At 39.9% G+C, this 16,980-nt stretch overlaps 1 protein-coding gene across 3 annotated transcripts in view; it reads left to right on the top strand.

The window, feature by feature from the left end:
• Nucleotides 1–16,980, top strand: part of NOL4 (nucleolar protein 4) — a 301,997-nt gene that overhangs the window by 65,613 nt on the left and 219,404 nt on the right. For all 3 annotated transcript variants that reach the window (XM_075063008.1, XM_075063007.1, XM_075063009.1), the window contains exons 2-4: nucleotides 910–1,059; nucleotides 15,085–15,196; nucleotides 15,710–15,822. In XM_075063008.1, coding sequence (XP_074919109.1) covers nucleotides 910–1,059; nucleotides 15,085–15,196; nucleotides 15,710–15,822 — 375 coding nt within the window. The remainder of the gene's footprint in view (nucleotides 1–909; nucleotides 1,060–15,084; nucleotides 15,197–15,709; nucleotides 15,823–16,980) is intronic.

Genomic DNA, 16,980 nt, shown 5'->3' with positions numbered 1-16,980 from the left:
AGAAAAATACATAGAGCTTCCCTGCTCATGAGTGAAAAAGAATTAGCTGTTCTCATCCTAGTCCACATACGCTTGTATCATATCACCAAAAGCAGCCTGCTCATGAGATTACTAGTTTAGAAAACCCGGAATAGTGCCACTCAGGACTGATGCTCATTGGCAGGGTTGTATGGAGAAACTTGTGCAAGCCTTGCCTGCACTTTTCATCCGTACAAATTCACATACAGTTTAAAAAAAAATCTCCTATCTGGATGACAGCAATTGAACTGTGCTGATTAACTCCTAAGACATATGAGCCAGACTTTTTAGAAGTGCTGAGCACCCACAGCTTCCATCACCTTTTAAAATCAGGCAATAGATGTCCACAATTTGCTGTCACTTTCTCCAGTCAAACATCAGTGTGCAAAGCTTAATATTTTAAAATAATACTTTGTTTTATCTATGGTTTGGTGAGTTTTCATAAAAGAAATTTTCAAACAGAATTTCTGAGGGATGAACTCTTCATGGCAATAACTTCATTTGCATTAATAATTACTATCTACAAGTTACCTGTGAATAAACATATTTTATTAAATAATTTTATAAAATGTGGTTTGTGGACCGTTAGAAACAAGTGTAAATGATTTTATTTTAAAAATAGCAATGTATAATGAAAAGTATTGTCTACATAATGTAGTAGTTCAATTAAATGACCTGTTTTAAAAAGGCTTTTTCATCATTCTTATGATCATACACTTATTGCATAATGATGTTATTGTAATATATTGAATTGTTAAGTATTGCTCTGGGATAGTGAACTTCAGATCTCTATGCAAGGGTCTTTATTTAATCAGATCTCACTAAAGGGGGATGCGTTCCATGATTATCATAATTCATCTATTCATCCTGCACTCCTTATCTTTTTTTCAGGATGGAGTAGGTGTAGATGAGAAGCTGTCTTTAAGGCGGGTAGCTGTGGTTGAAGATTTCTTTGACATTATCTATTCCATGCATGTGGAAACAGGGCCTAATGGAGAACAAATCCGAAAGCATGCTGGACAAAAGAGAACTTACAAAGCAGTAAGTAAACAAAAAACAGAACATCTATAAGTTAAAATAGAGTAACACAATTGCATATCTATTTATTGTTTTTTTCAGATTGTGAGTTATTTGGATTGGTGATTTTGTGTTTTTCAGAGTTGGGCCAGAAGTATTACAGCCCATCACTTTCAGCTATATTTCAGAGGTCTGTGTGGGTACATGTGTGTGCATATATGCAAACGAATGGGTTGAAAATGCTTAGGGTCAAATTTTCTACTGGTGTAATGGGTGCAAGTCTATTGACTTCAGGGGAGTTTGGCCCATTTGCACCAGCAGGGAATTTGGCTGTTTTAGTATGATTTGAAAGACAAGGCCTGTGAGGTAATATCTTTTATTGGACCAACTTCTGTTGGTGAAAGAGACAAGCTTTTGAGCTTGTCTTTTTACTCTCAAAAGCTTGTCTCTCTCCCCAACAGAAGTTGGTCCAATAAAAGATATTGCCTCACCCGCCTTATCTCTCTAATATCCTGGGACCAACAAGGCTACAACTATACTGCATCCTAATATGATTTGATAATTTATTAAAATGAAGCTCCATGTTAATAGTATTATTTTAAATATTATTAAATTGAAATACAGATGTTCTTCCAGTTTATGAAGACTGTCAAGATACAACCATTAAGATTTGTTAAATGAACTGCTGTACTTCAGCAGATGATTGAAATCTCCACTATACTTTATTATAGTGGAAAGACATTTTATTTAATGGTCTGCACATTTGTAATACTTTTCCTGAAAACAAAAAGTTGAAAAGCGAGTAGATTTAATGGCATATCTGTTGACTGGTCAGATGTTAGACCAGTATAAACTGGCTGATTAGAGAGAAAATTCTTTCTGATTCTGGAACTGTGTTTTATAGTTTGAGGTAGACACTTCAATTCAACGTTGGTCTTGAAATATTTGTAAACTGATGTTTAATGGAGCAGTATCTTTCTGCAAATATGACATTTTCCCTTCTTAAAGAGAACTAATAAAATGTTTACTGTTACTTCCCGAGGGGAATAAAATGTATTTCCTTGTCTGTAAATTAGTTACCTTACTCCTATTGGTTTTAATGGGGTTACTCGTGAGAAAGGCAACCAAATTTATGCACAGACATACACACACATTATGTATATATACTCTGTACACAACATACACTATATTATACCAGCATTCAAGAGTGTCTCCATCATAGTCACCTACACTTTTCTTCTTTTCTGGGACATTATCCCAGTGGTTTCCAGCTGCAGTAAGTTGAAACTTTATGCACATTAGCCTGGATGCAATCTTTAGAAACCAAAAACAAAACAAACAAACAAAAAAAAGTAAATAATTTGAGCCATTCTTAATGTAAAGGGCAACAAAATGTGTAAAAAGCTCAAAATGTCAGATACCTACAGTTGAAATTGGGTTACTGAGTATAAGAAATAGTGAATTTGTAGATGCATAATATTTTTTACTGTGTGGCACATTCTTTTAAAAATATTTTATTTCTAGGCTATTTCATAGTGTATGTTGTAGGCCAGGTCTCTGTAAGATTTCTTACAACTTGCCCTCAGCATTATTGACCCACAAGATATATATGCATAAAGGATGACACTTGCAGTCGTCATGACAAATTATGCCAAGTTATGCAGTGATCTTCTAATGTGGACAAAAAATAACTTGTCTAAATAACTTTTAACTATCACCATAGCCGGTTTTGAAGCTTGGTCTTCAGGGCACTAATAAAAGTAGTATTAGCTTAATTATGCATTAATAAAGGTGGTATTATCTTCACTGTACACTAGCTATGCATTAGTTTTGCCACAGTGTTCTATTGTAATGAACATATCACTAGCGCTCTTAATTTCAAAGGGTCTTCATTTAGTAAGTATATTGAATGTTTATTGCCTGTAAAAAAAATACTTTAGGGCACAAGCCTGCAAATATATATACTACAGCTATAATACTTACTACTGTCAGTAGTCCCACTGATTTCAAGTGGATCAGGCCTTTATATATTATGAATAATGGTGCAAAGGCAGCTAATGTACCTTTGGAGCAAATTGTGTAGGTTAAGCAGCTTGTATGGCAGTTTCATTTGATGTTGATTTTTATTACAGTGGTGACATAAGTTTGTTACACAGTTATCAGCTGATGATACAGAAGCCCAAGTACATGTTATTGTGTCATTATCAATGTTTGTGTGTGTATTAGTGTTATTTGATGGTTTACAACTGCATCCAATTACATGTCCCCGGGACAAACTGCATTTGTATAATTTTAAAAAAATACAATAATTCTATGAAAAAAAAACAAAACTCCAAAACAAACTAACATAAGCTTTTGCCCTCCACGTTTAAGTGAGACCGTAATTAGACTCTGCTGGACTATCTGGGAAAGCAAATTCCAGTGTCATGGACTCTCTTGAGCCCCTAGAGGATTAAATCAAAGGTCTGTTAGTTCAAGCAATCCAGCTGACTTCTGCTGTGGTACCTCACAGAGAGGGAGGGAGTCTCTCAGGGAATCATGTCCCAAACCATTTAGGCCTTAGAGTTTTATAAATCCAAGTCAGTATCGCAGCTACTCCAAAAGTATTTGCTGAACCAAAACTGTGGTGATTTTCAGCCTCACATATCATCAGTGAACTATTCTTAATTCTATAAATGTATTCATCAGACATAGTCACCAAATCTTTTGGGTGAACAAATTTTTAGAGTATGGGTGGTTCATGAACTGTTTGCTTCAATTATTTGGTATTTGATGTTCACAATTCATGGCATGTGATTGGTCACATGGTATCGCTTCTGCTCACTGATGGGATGATTGAAACTTTTCAACAAGGGAACACTGAAAAGAAAATTCTGAATGTCAGCCATTCTTCTGGAACTCTTGGGATTCATAAATGTTTTCATGAGTATCATCAGCTTCCTGAATACTCACGAATAATTTATGTTATGACCCCACAAACAGCAGCAAATTAAATTCAAATAGGTTAGTAGTGAACCTGCTTTTTCATAATTCTATCAGCACTAGTCAAAACTTTGAATATCGCCCAGGCATGATTAGTAAGAGAAAAAAACTGGCAAAGGTATTGTAACTTAAATTAACTATAGCTTGTATTTAGCTGGGTAAACAAGTTTGGAAAATGTAAGAAAAGGCCTGACTCTGTACCTAGTTCCTGTCCTGAAAAGAGTTTAAGACTTTTTTCAGTTTTGAAAGAGGACTCCCTTCCCATCCTGTTCCCAGTGCTGAAGTGCTGGAATACATCAGTGTGTCATGCTGCAAACTTGCCCAGCATACCATCCTGGGATATGTAGGCTCAATTTGTGAACTCACCATCCTTAGTCTTCACCACAGGTATTAATTTTAAATTGCAAGGCTTTGTGGAAATGACTGGCACTTGCACAGTTTCAGTGGGACTTTACATAATGATGCTGCATAGGAAGATAACTATGCTATTCGGTAGTTCTGTGATAATAGTATTTTGGAGGGAGCTGTTGTACATTTTCATCAGCTGAAAAGTGTGTCAAACTCGAACTGCAGGATTCCTCAACACAAAGTCCATTAATTGCTTAGGAAACTATCTGTGTTATAGTATGCAGTTATGTAGTAAGCTCACATTCTCTCCTTCTACCTTGACTCTAAGTAACCTGCAGGGATCACACAAACTGTATCATGCGGAGCCAAGACTTTTTCCCTTACGGCTCAGTATATTAATCTTAACAATGGAAAAATGACAGTAAGTTGCTAATTTAGCTGACAAAAGTAAGTAGGTTTTTTATTCTTCTTACTGACTCACCTTGCTACATGTGGGTATCCCAGTTCATATGGTACGTAAGACCACCTAGAGACTGACACTATTAGATTACACCATTACATGTCTATGAGCAAATTCTTTGCTGATATAACTCTATTAATGTCAGTGGAGTTGCGCGAGCAGAAACTTTGGCCCTATACGTATTGCAGTGAAACAAGAATTGTCTTGCTTCTGGGGTTTTAAATCACAGCTTTAACATTTTGAAACAGATATTTGCAAGTATTGTAGCAGACTAGAGAAACAATGTATATAGTGATTATTAATCTGTTTGTTAGTTCCAGAACTGCCCCTGATGTTTACAGACATTAAAAAAAAAAGGTCCTTGTCCTGAGGAGATCACATTAACATATAGACGGTGTAGTTAAACATCACGGGCAGTCAAGTAATTTCTCCACAAATAATGCCCATGGTGCTTATGCCTTGCTGTTCCACAGGCACACAAGTGTTTAGGGAAAGGGAGAAGAGTGAAAGGAACCTAAGGAGTACAGGATCTACACCCTGTCAGGTGCAAGGCTCCAAAATGCCTTTTTGAGGTGGGGCAGCTGTGGGACACACTGGCTAGCACAGCTGGTGGAGCAAGCAGGAAAAAGTATGCTGTGCACCCTGAAGGGCTGTATCAGCCAGCACAATCCTCATGCTCAGCTGGGAGCTCCAGGAAGAATTCTCTTTCCTGGGGACAGAATTCCTCCTGGACCTCCACCTATAGTATTGTGGCTTAAAGGTACAACTGAGCCCACATTGTGTATAGACCTCAAACCATGGGAGGAATATTGCAGTGGTAAAATGGGGGAGGGGTGAGATGAGAGGGAAATGCTATTGAGAGAATAGAATTCTTTTTTTTTTTGTGGGGGGGGGGAATTGATTTGTTTTTAAGTTTGTTTTAAATCCTGTATTCTGACACAGTTTCTTCAAAGCCACTAAAATTCACTAATATCCTCTTCTGCCTGGAAGCCTGCGTGACTTTAGTTGGACAAGAAACACAAGGATGTTTTTTTCTGGGAAAATCAGTCTAAGTCAAAATTTTCATGTGATGTTCTCAGACCTTAATTTCTTGTGGGAAACACTTCCATGTTTTGTTTGGGGTTGGGATATGGGGTGCTGTTTGCATAGGGCTTTTGTTCATAGCTTCCCACTCAGATTTGACCTCAGTGTTCATAAAACTGAGAAGCTAGCATGAACCCTCTAAGCTTAATTACCAGCTTAGATTGCTTGATATCGCTGCCACCAGCCCAAAAATTTCCAGATGTCTTGGCTCACTCTGGTCTCCCAAAACCTTCCCTGGGGACCCAAGACTCAGAGGCTCTGAGTCTTACCATAAAGGGAAATAAACCATTCCCCCACCTCTCTCCACCCCGAATTTCCTCTCTGGCTAACTGAGAGTTACTGATGCAACTCTTTACATCACAATACCAAGAAGCATGTCTCCTCTCTTCCACAAAGAGACAACCCAAAGACAAGGAAACAGAAAGATTCTCTCTCTCTTCCCCGTAGCTTCTTCCCGCCCGGGACACTAGGAGAATTAAACACAGAGAGAGTTTCCCCCTCCCCTGTCTTTCCTTTCTCCCACAATTTCCTGGTGGGTCAACTAGAAAAAAAAATCACAGTCTTAAAAAGCAAAACTTTTAATAAAAAAGAAAGAAAGAATAGAATAACAGTTCTCTGTAACCTAGATGGTAAGATACAGAGTTTTCAACTTATAGAAAATGAATAAACAATAGAAAAGGATAAACAGCCTTATTCAAAAACCATACAATTTAAAGTACTTATAGCCAAAAACACATAAAGACTCCACCAGCCAGATACACAGATGCAAATACAGCAAAACAATTTAAAAGACTATACTTTGCTACCTTGTACTTACTACTGGGAACAGAAAATCAGAAGGACTGGAAATAGACCCTCTCATAGCTGAGAGAGCACAGAACAGACAAAAGACCCAAGACAAGAAAAACCACAAATACCTCCCGTAAGCTTTGAAAAATCTGGTTTCCTGATTGGTCCTCTTGTCAGGTGTTTGGTTCCCTTTGTTAACCCTTTACAGGTAAAAGAAACATTAACCCGTAGCTATCTGTTTGTGACAGCTTTGGACTGCTATGTTACTGGGCCTGTAAGCAGGTACGCTAGCTCACCAGCAGGTAAGAACCAATAATACACTCAAGTCTGTTTCAAAGCAATTCCCCTGACCAATGCAGGCAGGTCCCAAAGGCTTGTCCCTTACCTCTGTCACAGGCCCATCCACAAAGAAATAGGAAACACTCATCTTTAAATCCCCTGGTGGGTCATGTGACAGGCAAGTAGCCCTTAACTGTTTCCTGTCTGTTTTACCGTGACACAGGCCCCAAATTCATCTCGGATATAACTGCTTTGAACTTAGTAGACTTAAACCCTGGGTAGACTTAAATCGTTGAACCTGAGTTGCAATCACCCGTATAAAGGGAGAATAACTGGAAATGGCTGATCACTGCAATGCAGAAATCTCACTACATATGCTTGAATTATACATGGACTTGTTAGACTAAAAGAGGCTTTTTAGTTTTCAGCATTGCAAGTCCATAAACATTCATGACGACCTTAGTTTGTTTTCTCTCTTTTCGTTACTTCTTGGCCTTTCAAACAAATGGCAACAATAAAACAGTTCTACGTAGATCTCGCACTGATTAACAAGTGTTGGAGTAGGCACAGGTGGATTAATATTTCTGAAGTCCTGGGCCAGAACAAGTGGGGGGCCCCTCCCTACCCCTTCCACCTATGGTTCCACTCCCATTTTGCCCCCTCCACATGTGCACATGGCCCTATCCCTTTCTGCTCCTTCCCTGGGGCCCTGCCCCTGTTCCACCCAGGGTCTCCCCTAATCTCCCCCCTCACGATGGCCCCAAGACCGGAGAAGCTCTGTCCCCCCACTGCCTGGCTGCTGCTGAGGCCAGGATCTGGGGGTGTTGAGGGCTTTCCCCGCCGCCACACCTGGCGCTGCTGCCAGGGAATGGGGTCAAGGTTGTGGGGGGGGGCTTCCCCCACTGCTGCGCCTGCCCTGCCCACCCGGCACTGCCACGAAGGAGTGGGGTCTGGAGTCACTGAGGTTTCCCCTGCCTGGCCCATGGGCAGTGGAGTCGGGGGTGCAGGGTGCTTCCCCCACCTCTGCCCCACCCTGCCTGCCCAGGGCTGCTGCCTAGGAACGGGGTCAAGGCACAGGGCTTTCCCCACTCACACAGGGCTCTGAGGCCTCCCAGTTGGCTGGAGCCCCTGGGCTAACCACCACTGGGAGCAGGGCTCAGGAGTATATTCAGGCCCTGATTCACCACCACATTACTCCAGTTTTACACTCCATTATACCAACATAAAACTGGAGTAAGGCAGGGCCTCAGCTTGCATCTTTCAAAAATTTTAACATCTTTATTTTGCATTTTTGTATCTATATTTGCAAGGGATAGCTCAGTGGTATGAGCATTGGCTATTAAACCTAGGGTTGTGAGTTCAATCTTCAAGGGGGCCATTTAGGGAACTGGGGTAAAAAAAAACTGTCTGGGGATTTGTCCTGCATTGAACAGGGGGTTGGACTAGATGATCTCCTGAGGTCCCGTCCAACCCTGAGATTTTATGATTATCTAGGAACCTAGTTGTTGTCTCTCAGGATAAAATGCAAAAAATAAACAATGAGCTTTTACAGAAGTACGTTACCTGATGTGCACTGTCCAGCTGCATCCAGAATATGACTTTAACTTTGGGAGCTTCTTCTAGCCTCTCAGGTCTTTGTTCTGTTTCATGTTACATTATCTAATTACCTTCGGATCTCTTGTGAAAATGCTCATAAGGAGATAAGAAATTTTGAAGCAGCAAGAAAAGGTAATCTGGCCCAATATGCCTGTCCTTAAATTCATTACACTCTTCTTTCTCTTCTAGTTTTGTTGTGTTTTATTTTGCTGCAGATTGACAATAAGCAGAGGAGAAAATGGCCAACTCCTTGCACAAAGTAATTTCTCTACAAATAATGCTCGTGGTGTTTAGCACTTATAACTATAGGCATATTAAGGCTTCTTGGACCCAGGCCCACTGGTCTGTGGAGTTCAGAAAAGCACACACATTCATTTTGTTGTTAGCAGCATTAACTTTCCTCTCATTGGCATCTATCTCGGTAAATCAGGGGCTACTGTGTAGTGGTAATGGGGGAGTCAGTGTCAGGATAGCTCTTGAGTGAGTCATGCTGTCAATGGAAGAAGAGGACAGAGAACAGCATGGAAAAACATGGATTCCACAGGGAGGATTTAGTATGTGTGATTTCCAGTCCTATAATCCTTGAGGACCCTCTTCACTGTTGCAGAGCTACATCTTCAGGTCTCCTACATCTTCTGCATGGTGGCATCTCCTTTTCCCCTGAACAGAGAATGCATTGGGAACTCTTCAAGTTCATATCCACTGCAGTAGTGGAAAGAGAATCCCTGGCTAGGCCCTGCACTGATGCCTGGGCACAGAGGGCATGTCAGAGGTGTGGCTAGAGCAAAAGGGTGTGTCAGGAGTGTGACAGCAATCCAGTAATCCTCAACTGTTGGAACTGGTCTCTGTGGGCCATTGCAAACAGGAATAATTCAGCCTGATCTAAGTTGTTCCAAAATGGCCTCTGATAGGCCACAAGATTAGGGGCACCTTTAGTTTCTCTCAGGTTCAATTCTGAGCACAGCTGGGCCAGTCTCAGGGATCAAGCCTTAAATTTTAGAGCACTCTTTCTTCCCCTTGAGCTCTCCTATAGAGGATGTTAACTTAGCCCTATGGCTTTGTTTATGATGGATTTTCATATAATTTATGCAGATAATCACATACAGTAAGTGCCCCACTTTGGTAAATTATATATTGGGTCATGTTCCCTTACCTGTATGATTCATTTACCCTATCATTGTTAGTGTAAATCCTTACATCATCCATAGGACAGTGAGTAGATCCCTAACTAGATACATGTCAGAATGTGTTACTGAGCACGAAATAGGGACCTTCCTGGTGCATGATCACCAGTGCAAAAGCTAAAAGAGGATAAAGAAAAAGTCAGAGGCATAACTGAAATAATGCCAATCCATGAAACAAAAGCATGGGTCATTTTTTGTCATCCTGGGGTTCAAGTTCTGCTCTCACACCACTGTAAATTCAAAATATCTGCATGTTGAAGTCAGTGGGCTTACTCTGGATTTACACCGATGTAAACAAGAGCTGAATTTGGTGTGTAAATTAGACTAGTCTTCTTGAAGCAGGTCCTAAGCACATGATTACTAATTTATCTCCTATGTAAATGCCAGAATATTCATCAACACAGAAGAATTCTGTGTTCACATAAACATACCATTCATTCATTTTGAAAAAACAAACTCTATGAGCTAAGAATTCTGTAGACTTTTATAAGTCTCAGAAGGAATGTTTATTTAACACAAGCTACAACTGAATCCCATTCTAGAAAAAAAAACAATTATGTTCTAACTTCAGTTTTTTCTCTTCACTAGCTCTGATGACTACACCATCCCCTTTGAATGCCTCTTCCCCATTCTGCCTTTGCTCACTTAAGGAAAAAGATGTAATTAATTTAAAAAAAATCAAAAGGCCAAGAAATTAATTTTTAAAATGATACTTAAAACATCATATCCCTTCCAGCCTGTACCTCCTCCATGTAAGATAGAGGTCTATGACAAGTATCTCAGATAACTGACATGTTAAAAGGGTTTACGATAGGCCTAGATGTCTAAACAGCAGGTTTGAGATGAGGCTTACAATGTCTAAGCAGCAGGACCAATGTGGATAGAAAACAGTTAACAATTTTGCAGCACCTGGAGTGAGGATAGTATAACAGGAAGATGAGATGGGAGGGGGATAGGTTTGTGGTGTGTATATGAAGTATAAGATATCAGCTGCTAATGTTGCTGCCATGTCAAGGGAATCAATTTGATGGAAAGTCTCTGATCATGTAGGTGAATGTGAATGGTCAGCTGAACCAGAGTTTAACAATTCACCCCGGTGGTCCAACAACGGGGCTTTCCAGTTTGAGCTTTTGCATCCAAAGTTCATGTAGCTTATCACCTCTTTCCTCTTCTCTCCCACCCTCTAAAGCAAAAGATTTGAACAGTGACAGATACATGAAAAATCAGATCACATAAACACCTTGTCCATTTCCCTCTAAACATTATAACTATCGCTGCCAGGGAAAGTGCCACTCTTTGACAGGGTGCAGCATGTGCTCCCATATTCTCACCTGTTAGGCCAGCTTCACTAGCCAGCACAGAGACAGAGCAGGACCAGGGGCCAGCACTTTCCCTCCAACAGCGTCACTTGCCTAGAGCAGACCTTGTTCTCAGGGAAGCGTAAAGACTGCAATTGTGCCCAGACCTAGCACAGGTCTCCAAGTGTGAGAAGGGTTCGTTGTGCCCTTTCCATACCTTCACACAACCACACACAGGCTGAGCACAATCAAGCCCTATGTATTTTTAATTGGCATATTTGTTCTGGCTGTCTACATACTGCAGTTTTGGAATCTCCTGGCATTTTGTCAACTAATTGCTATTCCCCATCTCTAGCCCATTCAGGATGTTGGTTCCATTACTTGAAGGAGGGAATGGAGATTGCATAGCGTAAGATCCCTGCTTTGGACGCAATGCTGTTTGGTCTTGATCTAAACTGTATACAATGCACCCCAATTCCCTATGAAACCATGTAATAATAATAATGAAATAAGTCTGTCTTTGTTTGTTAGCCTGATGTCAGGGAGGAAGACGGTACCCCTTGACTTCCACCACTGACTCTGTTATTTACACTCCTGTCATCAGGGAATCTGGTTCAACTACCTGATTTGATGGCCCTGGGCTTGGGGCTATATACCACCTTCCAGTTTTTTCCCTCTGGTTCCTTTCTGATTTTTTTTTTTAAAGAAAAGATATGAAACTATATGCTTTCCTGACACTCCATCTCTTCCATACTATACACATGTTCTGTTGTTAATGTCTTAAGGGTTATTAAGTTCACTTGCAAAATCTCACTTCTGTTCCTCACATTTGCCACATGTGCCCTAAGACCTACCTCTTAGTTTTGTGCTTGTTAGTTTTACAAATAATTGTGTAGCTAAAAAAGGCTACATAATAAATAACACATAATGCACTAAAATAATCTAAACGTTGAAAGCAGAACACAGAGGCAATTATCTCCACATATTAAAATTACAATGGAACAGAGAAGGCTTAAAGGCGTCAATAAGTGCCAGGAGGAAATGCTGACTAGTCAAGAGCCAGCAGGCCTATTAAGAAGGTTTGCCCTTCCCCCCTCCAACCCCTCGGCGGCCCTGCCGGTATGGACCCTACTGGCAGGGCCCCTGACAGGGAGGCAAAAGGGGGCAGGGACATTAAAGGGCTGCAGTGCTTTAATGTGGGCTGGGCATGGGCCGGTGCGAATTCTTACCGGTATGGAGTACCGGCCCACTTTCATCCCTGGTATAGCCTGATACTTAGCTTATGGCCACAGCAACACCATGCGTGGCCCTGCAGAGGGGTGCTGTGAGGCAGCACCATCTGCCACAGTACTATAGTTATGCTTGTACTTATGGAATTGTCTAATGATCTGTGTAAGTCTTCCCCTACTCTTCTATGCTTGTGTGAGAGAAGCTGATGTTGGGCATGCTAGGAAGTTACAATTCTTTCTTTCTTACAGCCCTTAACTATAGTCTTTACTCTAAAGAGGAATGCCACTGACACTCATGGGAATACTCACATGAGCAAGGGTTGCAGAACAGGGCCATTACTGGCTTCTTTTCGTAGAACTGGAAGGACACAAAGAACATTTTCTTATAAAATAAGATCATTGACCAACTCTTGCTGTCCTCGCTGACATGAAAAGCACTAATTAACTCAACAGGACTCCTTCTGTGAGAAAGGCAAGCACGATTTGTCCCCACAATTTTTATTTTTCTGGTGATGGAAGCAAAATGCATGACTTTCCCATTTGCTACCTCTAGGAGAGTAATTTGCTGCACACACACAAGCAGTACTGTGGCAAACTACTGGGAAGCACAATTTATCATTTAAAAATAAATGCATAAAAATACGTGGGTCAGATCCTGAGCTGGTGGAAATTGGCATAGCTCCAATGACTTAACGCTCATTAAACTAAACCTACACCAGCTGAATATATAGCCCATAAAATTTAAGTAATCTGAGCCAATTCACTAGGTAAAAGAAAGGGGACGTTGGCCAAGGTTAACATTATATAAGAATGGTTATCCCTGAATACATATAGTGGGAGGTTGGAGACAGAAGGAGCTGCCATGTGAACAAATTCAGTAGTGGGAGTTGATGTTCCCTTGTAGTCAGGGGAGCCCTTCCATCAAATTGGGGGCTTAACTCAGTTGTTCCCGACAGAGGATTTCAATCCTATTTAAGTGGAATCAGAATTCGACAGAAATAATTGATTAGAATGCATGGAGCATTCCTATCAAATCCAGGCTACTAATGAATCCATGGATAAGGTCCATTAATTTCAATGCAGCCAAACTTCAAATGTGTTAAAATGCTATGAAAGAGCATTGGCTGCATATGTGCACTTACTAATTTCTAAATGTTAATTTCTAGCTGATTTTAAGTTATTCTTTTTTAGATGCTGTAAAAACTCAATCCAACTCATATTTTCATGCTTTTAAAAATCAGCTGTTTTTGTTATGTAGAAGTGGGCAAAATTGATCTGAAATACAATTTTTTTTTATTTGCAGAATTTGTAATTTTAAAAGTGCCTTAATTTAATGTTTTCAGACAAACTTCTTTTGGGGCTAAGACAATATGTGCCAAATTTCAGCTCAGAAAGAAATTTTCTCATGTTACAACATCCTGAAACAGAGGTTTATAAAGGAAACAATCGAACAGCCTTAACATTAGTAACATAGACATAATGGTATAATTCACATTCTTAATAATTTTTAATGCATAGTTTGCTGCTTATTTCATCCCTTCAAACCAAATTGATGGGTGAGTTTAAGGGCTCAGCAGAATATAAATTATACCAATTTAAACTCACACCAACTTAGTGACATTTTCACTTCTAAATCTGCTCCACTGAAGTGTTTAAGGGAGTGTAATTTACAGCACTGGGTAGCCAGGAGACAGATTGCAAAAGAAGGGGATAAGATGGTTAAAATAGGCCAGCTCACCTTCTTCCTGCTCCCTTACGCTTCGTTAGACCTACTTTCACATATTTAACTGCACTTACCCCCATTTACTGAAATGTAACTTACACCACTTTACACATACCTCCTCTGAATTTAGCCCTCTATCTTTTCACCCTGGTCCCCTATGTCAACTTGCATCAGCATTGCCACCCTTCAGTAGCTAAGTGGGATCCTGCTGCAGGCTTCCCAGCAGCAGAGTACAAGTGGGTGTCAATCTACTCCTCTTTTAATTTCTGCTGCTGAATCTGACTCTTTCTTCAGGAGCAATCTGCTTTGCAAAGCAGTTAACTGGCAAACTGAGGCCTAGAAATTCATTGTGGCACTAGTTGCGTTTGTTGATCTGCAGGAGCCCAGAAGCACATACCCTCAGATGTCAGATGTTATGGTTGTGTGTGAACATAAAATATGAAAATCTGATCATTTTGGACTGGCCAAAATGTATTACTTCAAGGTGCGCCAAAGGCACCACAGACTGCTAAATTCTAGAGTGATTAGCAGAAAGGCTTTATTTAAATCGGAGTATTAATCATTGACTCTGTGAAGATTTTCAACAAATGATGTAATGAAGACAAGACTAGAACAGTGAGGAAGGAGACTATCAACATTCCTAATCTCTTGAATCCAGTACCTATTTGTTGACATATTGTTAACATTAAAATAAATAAAACTTAGAAACGAAGAAAGTTTTTGTGGTACAAGCTGTAACAAAAATAGCTGGGAGTTTTTCAGTGGGTTTAAAATAAACCCCTCACTTGGGTGCCTGTTATATATGAATGTTTTTGCTGAAAAGAAATTGCAAAAAATATAAATAAGAAAACAAAGCACTTTTTAAAGTGAATTCATTTTTTCAGAATCGACTATTATTAGCCATTAAATAAGTAGGTAGATGTTTCTGGAAATGCTGAATAGTATGTAGTGCATGCTTTCATTGTGCTTCCTGGCATTATGGAATAGTATGTCTTATATGGAAATATAATGATCGGTTCTGTTAAATCATGTTCAGTCAGCTTATATAATAACACCTATATTTTGTTATTCATTTCAGATTTCAGAGACCTATGCCTTCCTGCCTAGAGAAGCGGTGACACGATTTCTAATGAGCTGCTCAGAGTGCCAGAAAAGAATGCATTTAAACCCAGATGGAGCGGATCATAAAGGTAGTTTTAGTGTCAAATGGTGGGATGTAAAGTAATTTTATTCCTAATAACCATTTATATTTTCCTAGTTTAAGTGAAGGTTCATAAAAATTTGGTAGACTGGAACAGTTCAACAAGTCAGATCCTCTCATTTAGTTAAGTTATAAAGTAGTGAATCTTCTGCATTCACATAAGGGATGGAATGTAATGCCATGCTCATCCTCAATAGAAAGATGATTTTACCTGAAGGAAATCATTTATTTTAGTTTGGAAATGTTTATACATCCATTTAAAAGTAGGGGATAGATGGGGTGCATGCACTGTAGTCATTGAGGATAGAAGAGCTCATAATTTTTCCTGGGTTTGTGCTTGATTCACATATTTTTTCCATGGAAACTTCTATCTGTACAGCCAAAGAGCAACTGAAAATGCCAAAGTTGGAGCCAAATGACAGAAACTGTCTGACATTTGACTGCAGATTAGACAGAGGTGCCCTCCAATATATCATGCATAATAAACATATTTATGTTACAGATAATGGAAAACCTCCAACTTTGGTGACCAGTATGATTGATTACAATATGCCAATTACTATGGCCTACATGAAGCACATGAAACTGCAGCTATTAAATTCACAACAAGATGAGGTAAAAATTCAAATATTCAAAGTTCGTTTACTGTTGCTGTTATGGGCCAGATACTCATGATCTGCTTAGACCCAATGGCTTTGGTGAAGCACTCTGTGCTGCTGTACAAGAGGTATTAGTTCAAGTGTTAGACAATGCCTTTTACGTGACTGGGCCAGTGGGGGCTGCGAAGGGTCTGGAGGCAGTATATCCAGTCATGGATTAGTCCTGTGCTTGGCAGTGACCTCCACTTTCAGAGGGGACATTATTATCAGGTCCTGAAGTGAATGCAATCCAGTTCTCAATGTCAGTAGTCAAGATACAACACAGTGTGGGAGTGCAAATGGAAGCAATAACAGGATTGGTTTGGATCACTAGGACTAAGGACCTCACTGGGAAGCATATAGCGAATTAATCCATCCTTCCTAGCAGCTCCATCCTTAATTCAGCAAACACTTAAGTTTGTGCATTGAGTTAAGCATATGCCTAAATGCTTTGCTGAATTGGAGTTTCTATCAGAATGAATAAAAAGGGAATCAGGCTAAGAACTGGGCTTTGTCAAAGGGAATTGGGACTAAACCGCTTTTTTGATTATTTATGTTCTTTTCCTTGATTCATGCTGCACTTTTTCAGATACTGGAAAATGCTTCATGAATTGGATTGGAGCTTGAAAATTATTTGTAATAAACTCACTTTGACAGAAACGTATTCATTTACCATGCAAGCTGCCAAATAGTTAGGAGCCCAGTTCTATGCCAGCCAAAGAACAGTCTAACATGCTGTGTCCTTCTGCCTGCCTGGAAAAAATAATCTGAATTTGATTTTTATTTTAAAGAAAAACCTTTAAAAACAACCGTAACAGCTGGATTATGGCAAAGACTCTGATTGACTCTTGAACTCTGCAAAGCCAGTGAGATTCTCTTTCATAATAAGTAGCTATAGACTATTGTTGGGAATTCATGAACTGTTCAAATCCCCACAAAGACTGGATTGTCAGTACTTCTCTAAAAATAGCAGGGATTTCTTTTCTTTACTGGGTTTTTTTTTGCAATTCCCTATGAGAACTCCACACAACTACTGCCTGATCTCCTCTTCCCTACAGCCAGGCTCCCCTGAGTTCGCTACCTCTGGTTGGGAAGCCAATTCCAGAACCACCAACAGCAGGAGATTGGAGGCTTT

The sequence above is a fragment of the Chelonoidis abingdonii genome, chromosome 2 (genome assembly GCF_003597395.2).
Source record: "Chelonoidis abingdonii isolate Lonesome George chromosome 2, CheloAbing_2.0, whole genome shotgun sequence".
Taxonomy (NCBI): Eukaryota; Metazoa; Chordata; order Testudines; family Testudinidae; genus Chelonoidis; species Chelonoidis abingdonii.
Note: the sequence above shows the minus strand (reverse complement) of the source record. Positions and strands in the feature narration are given on the sequence as shown.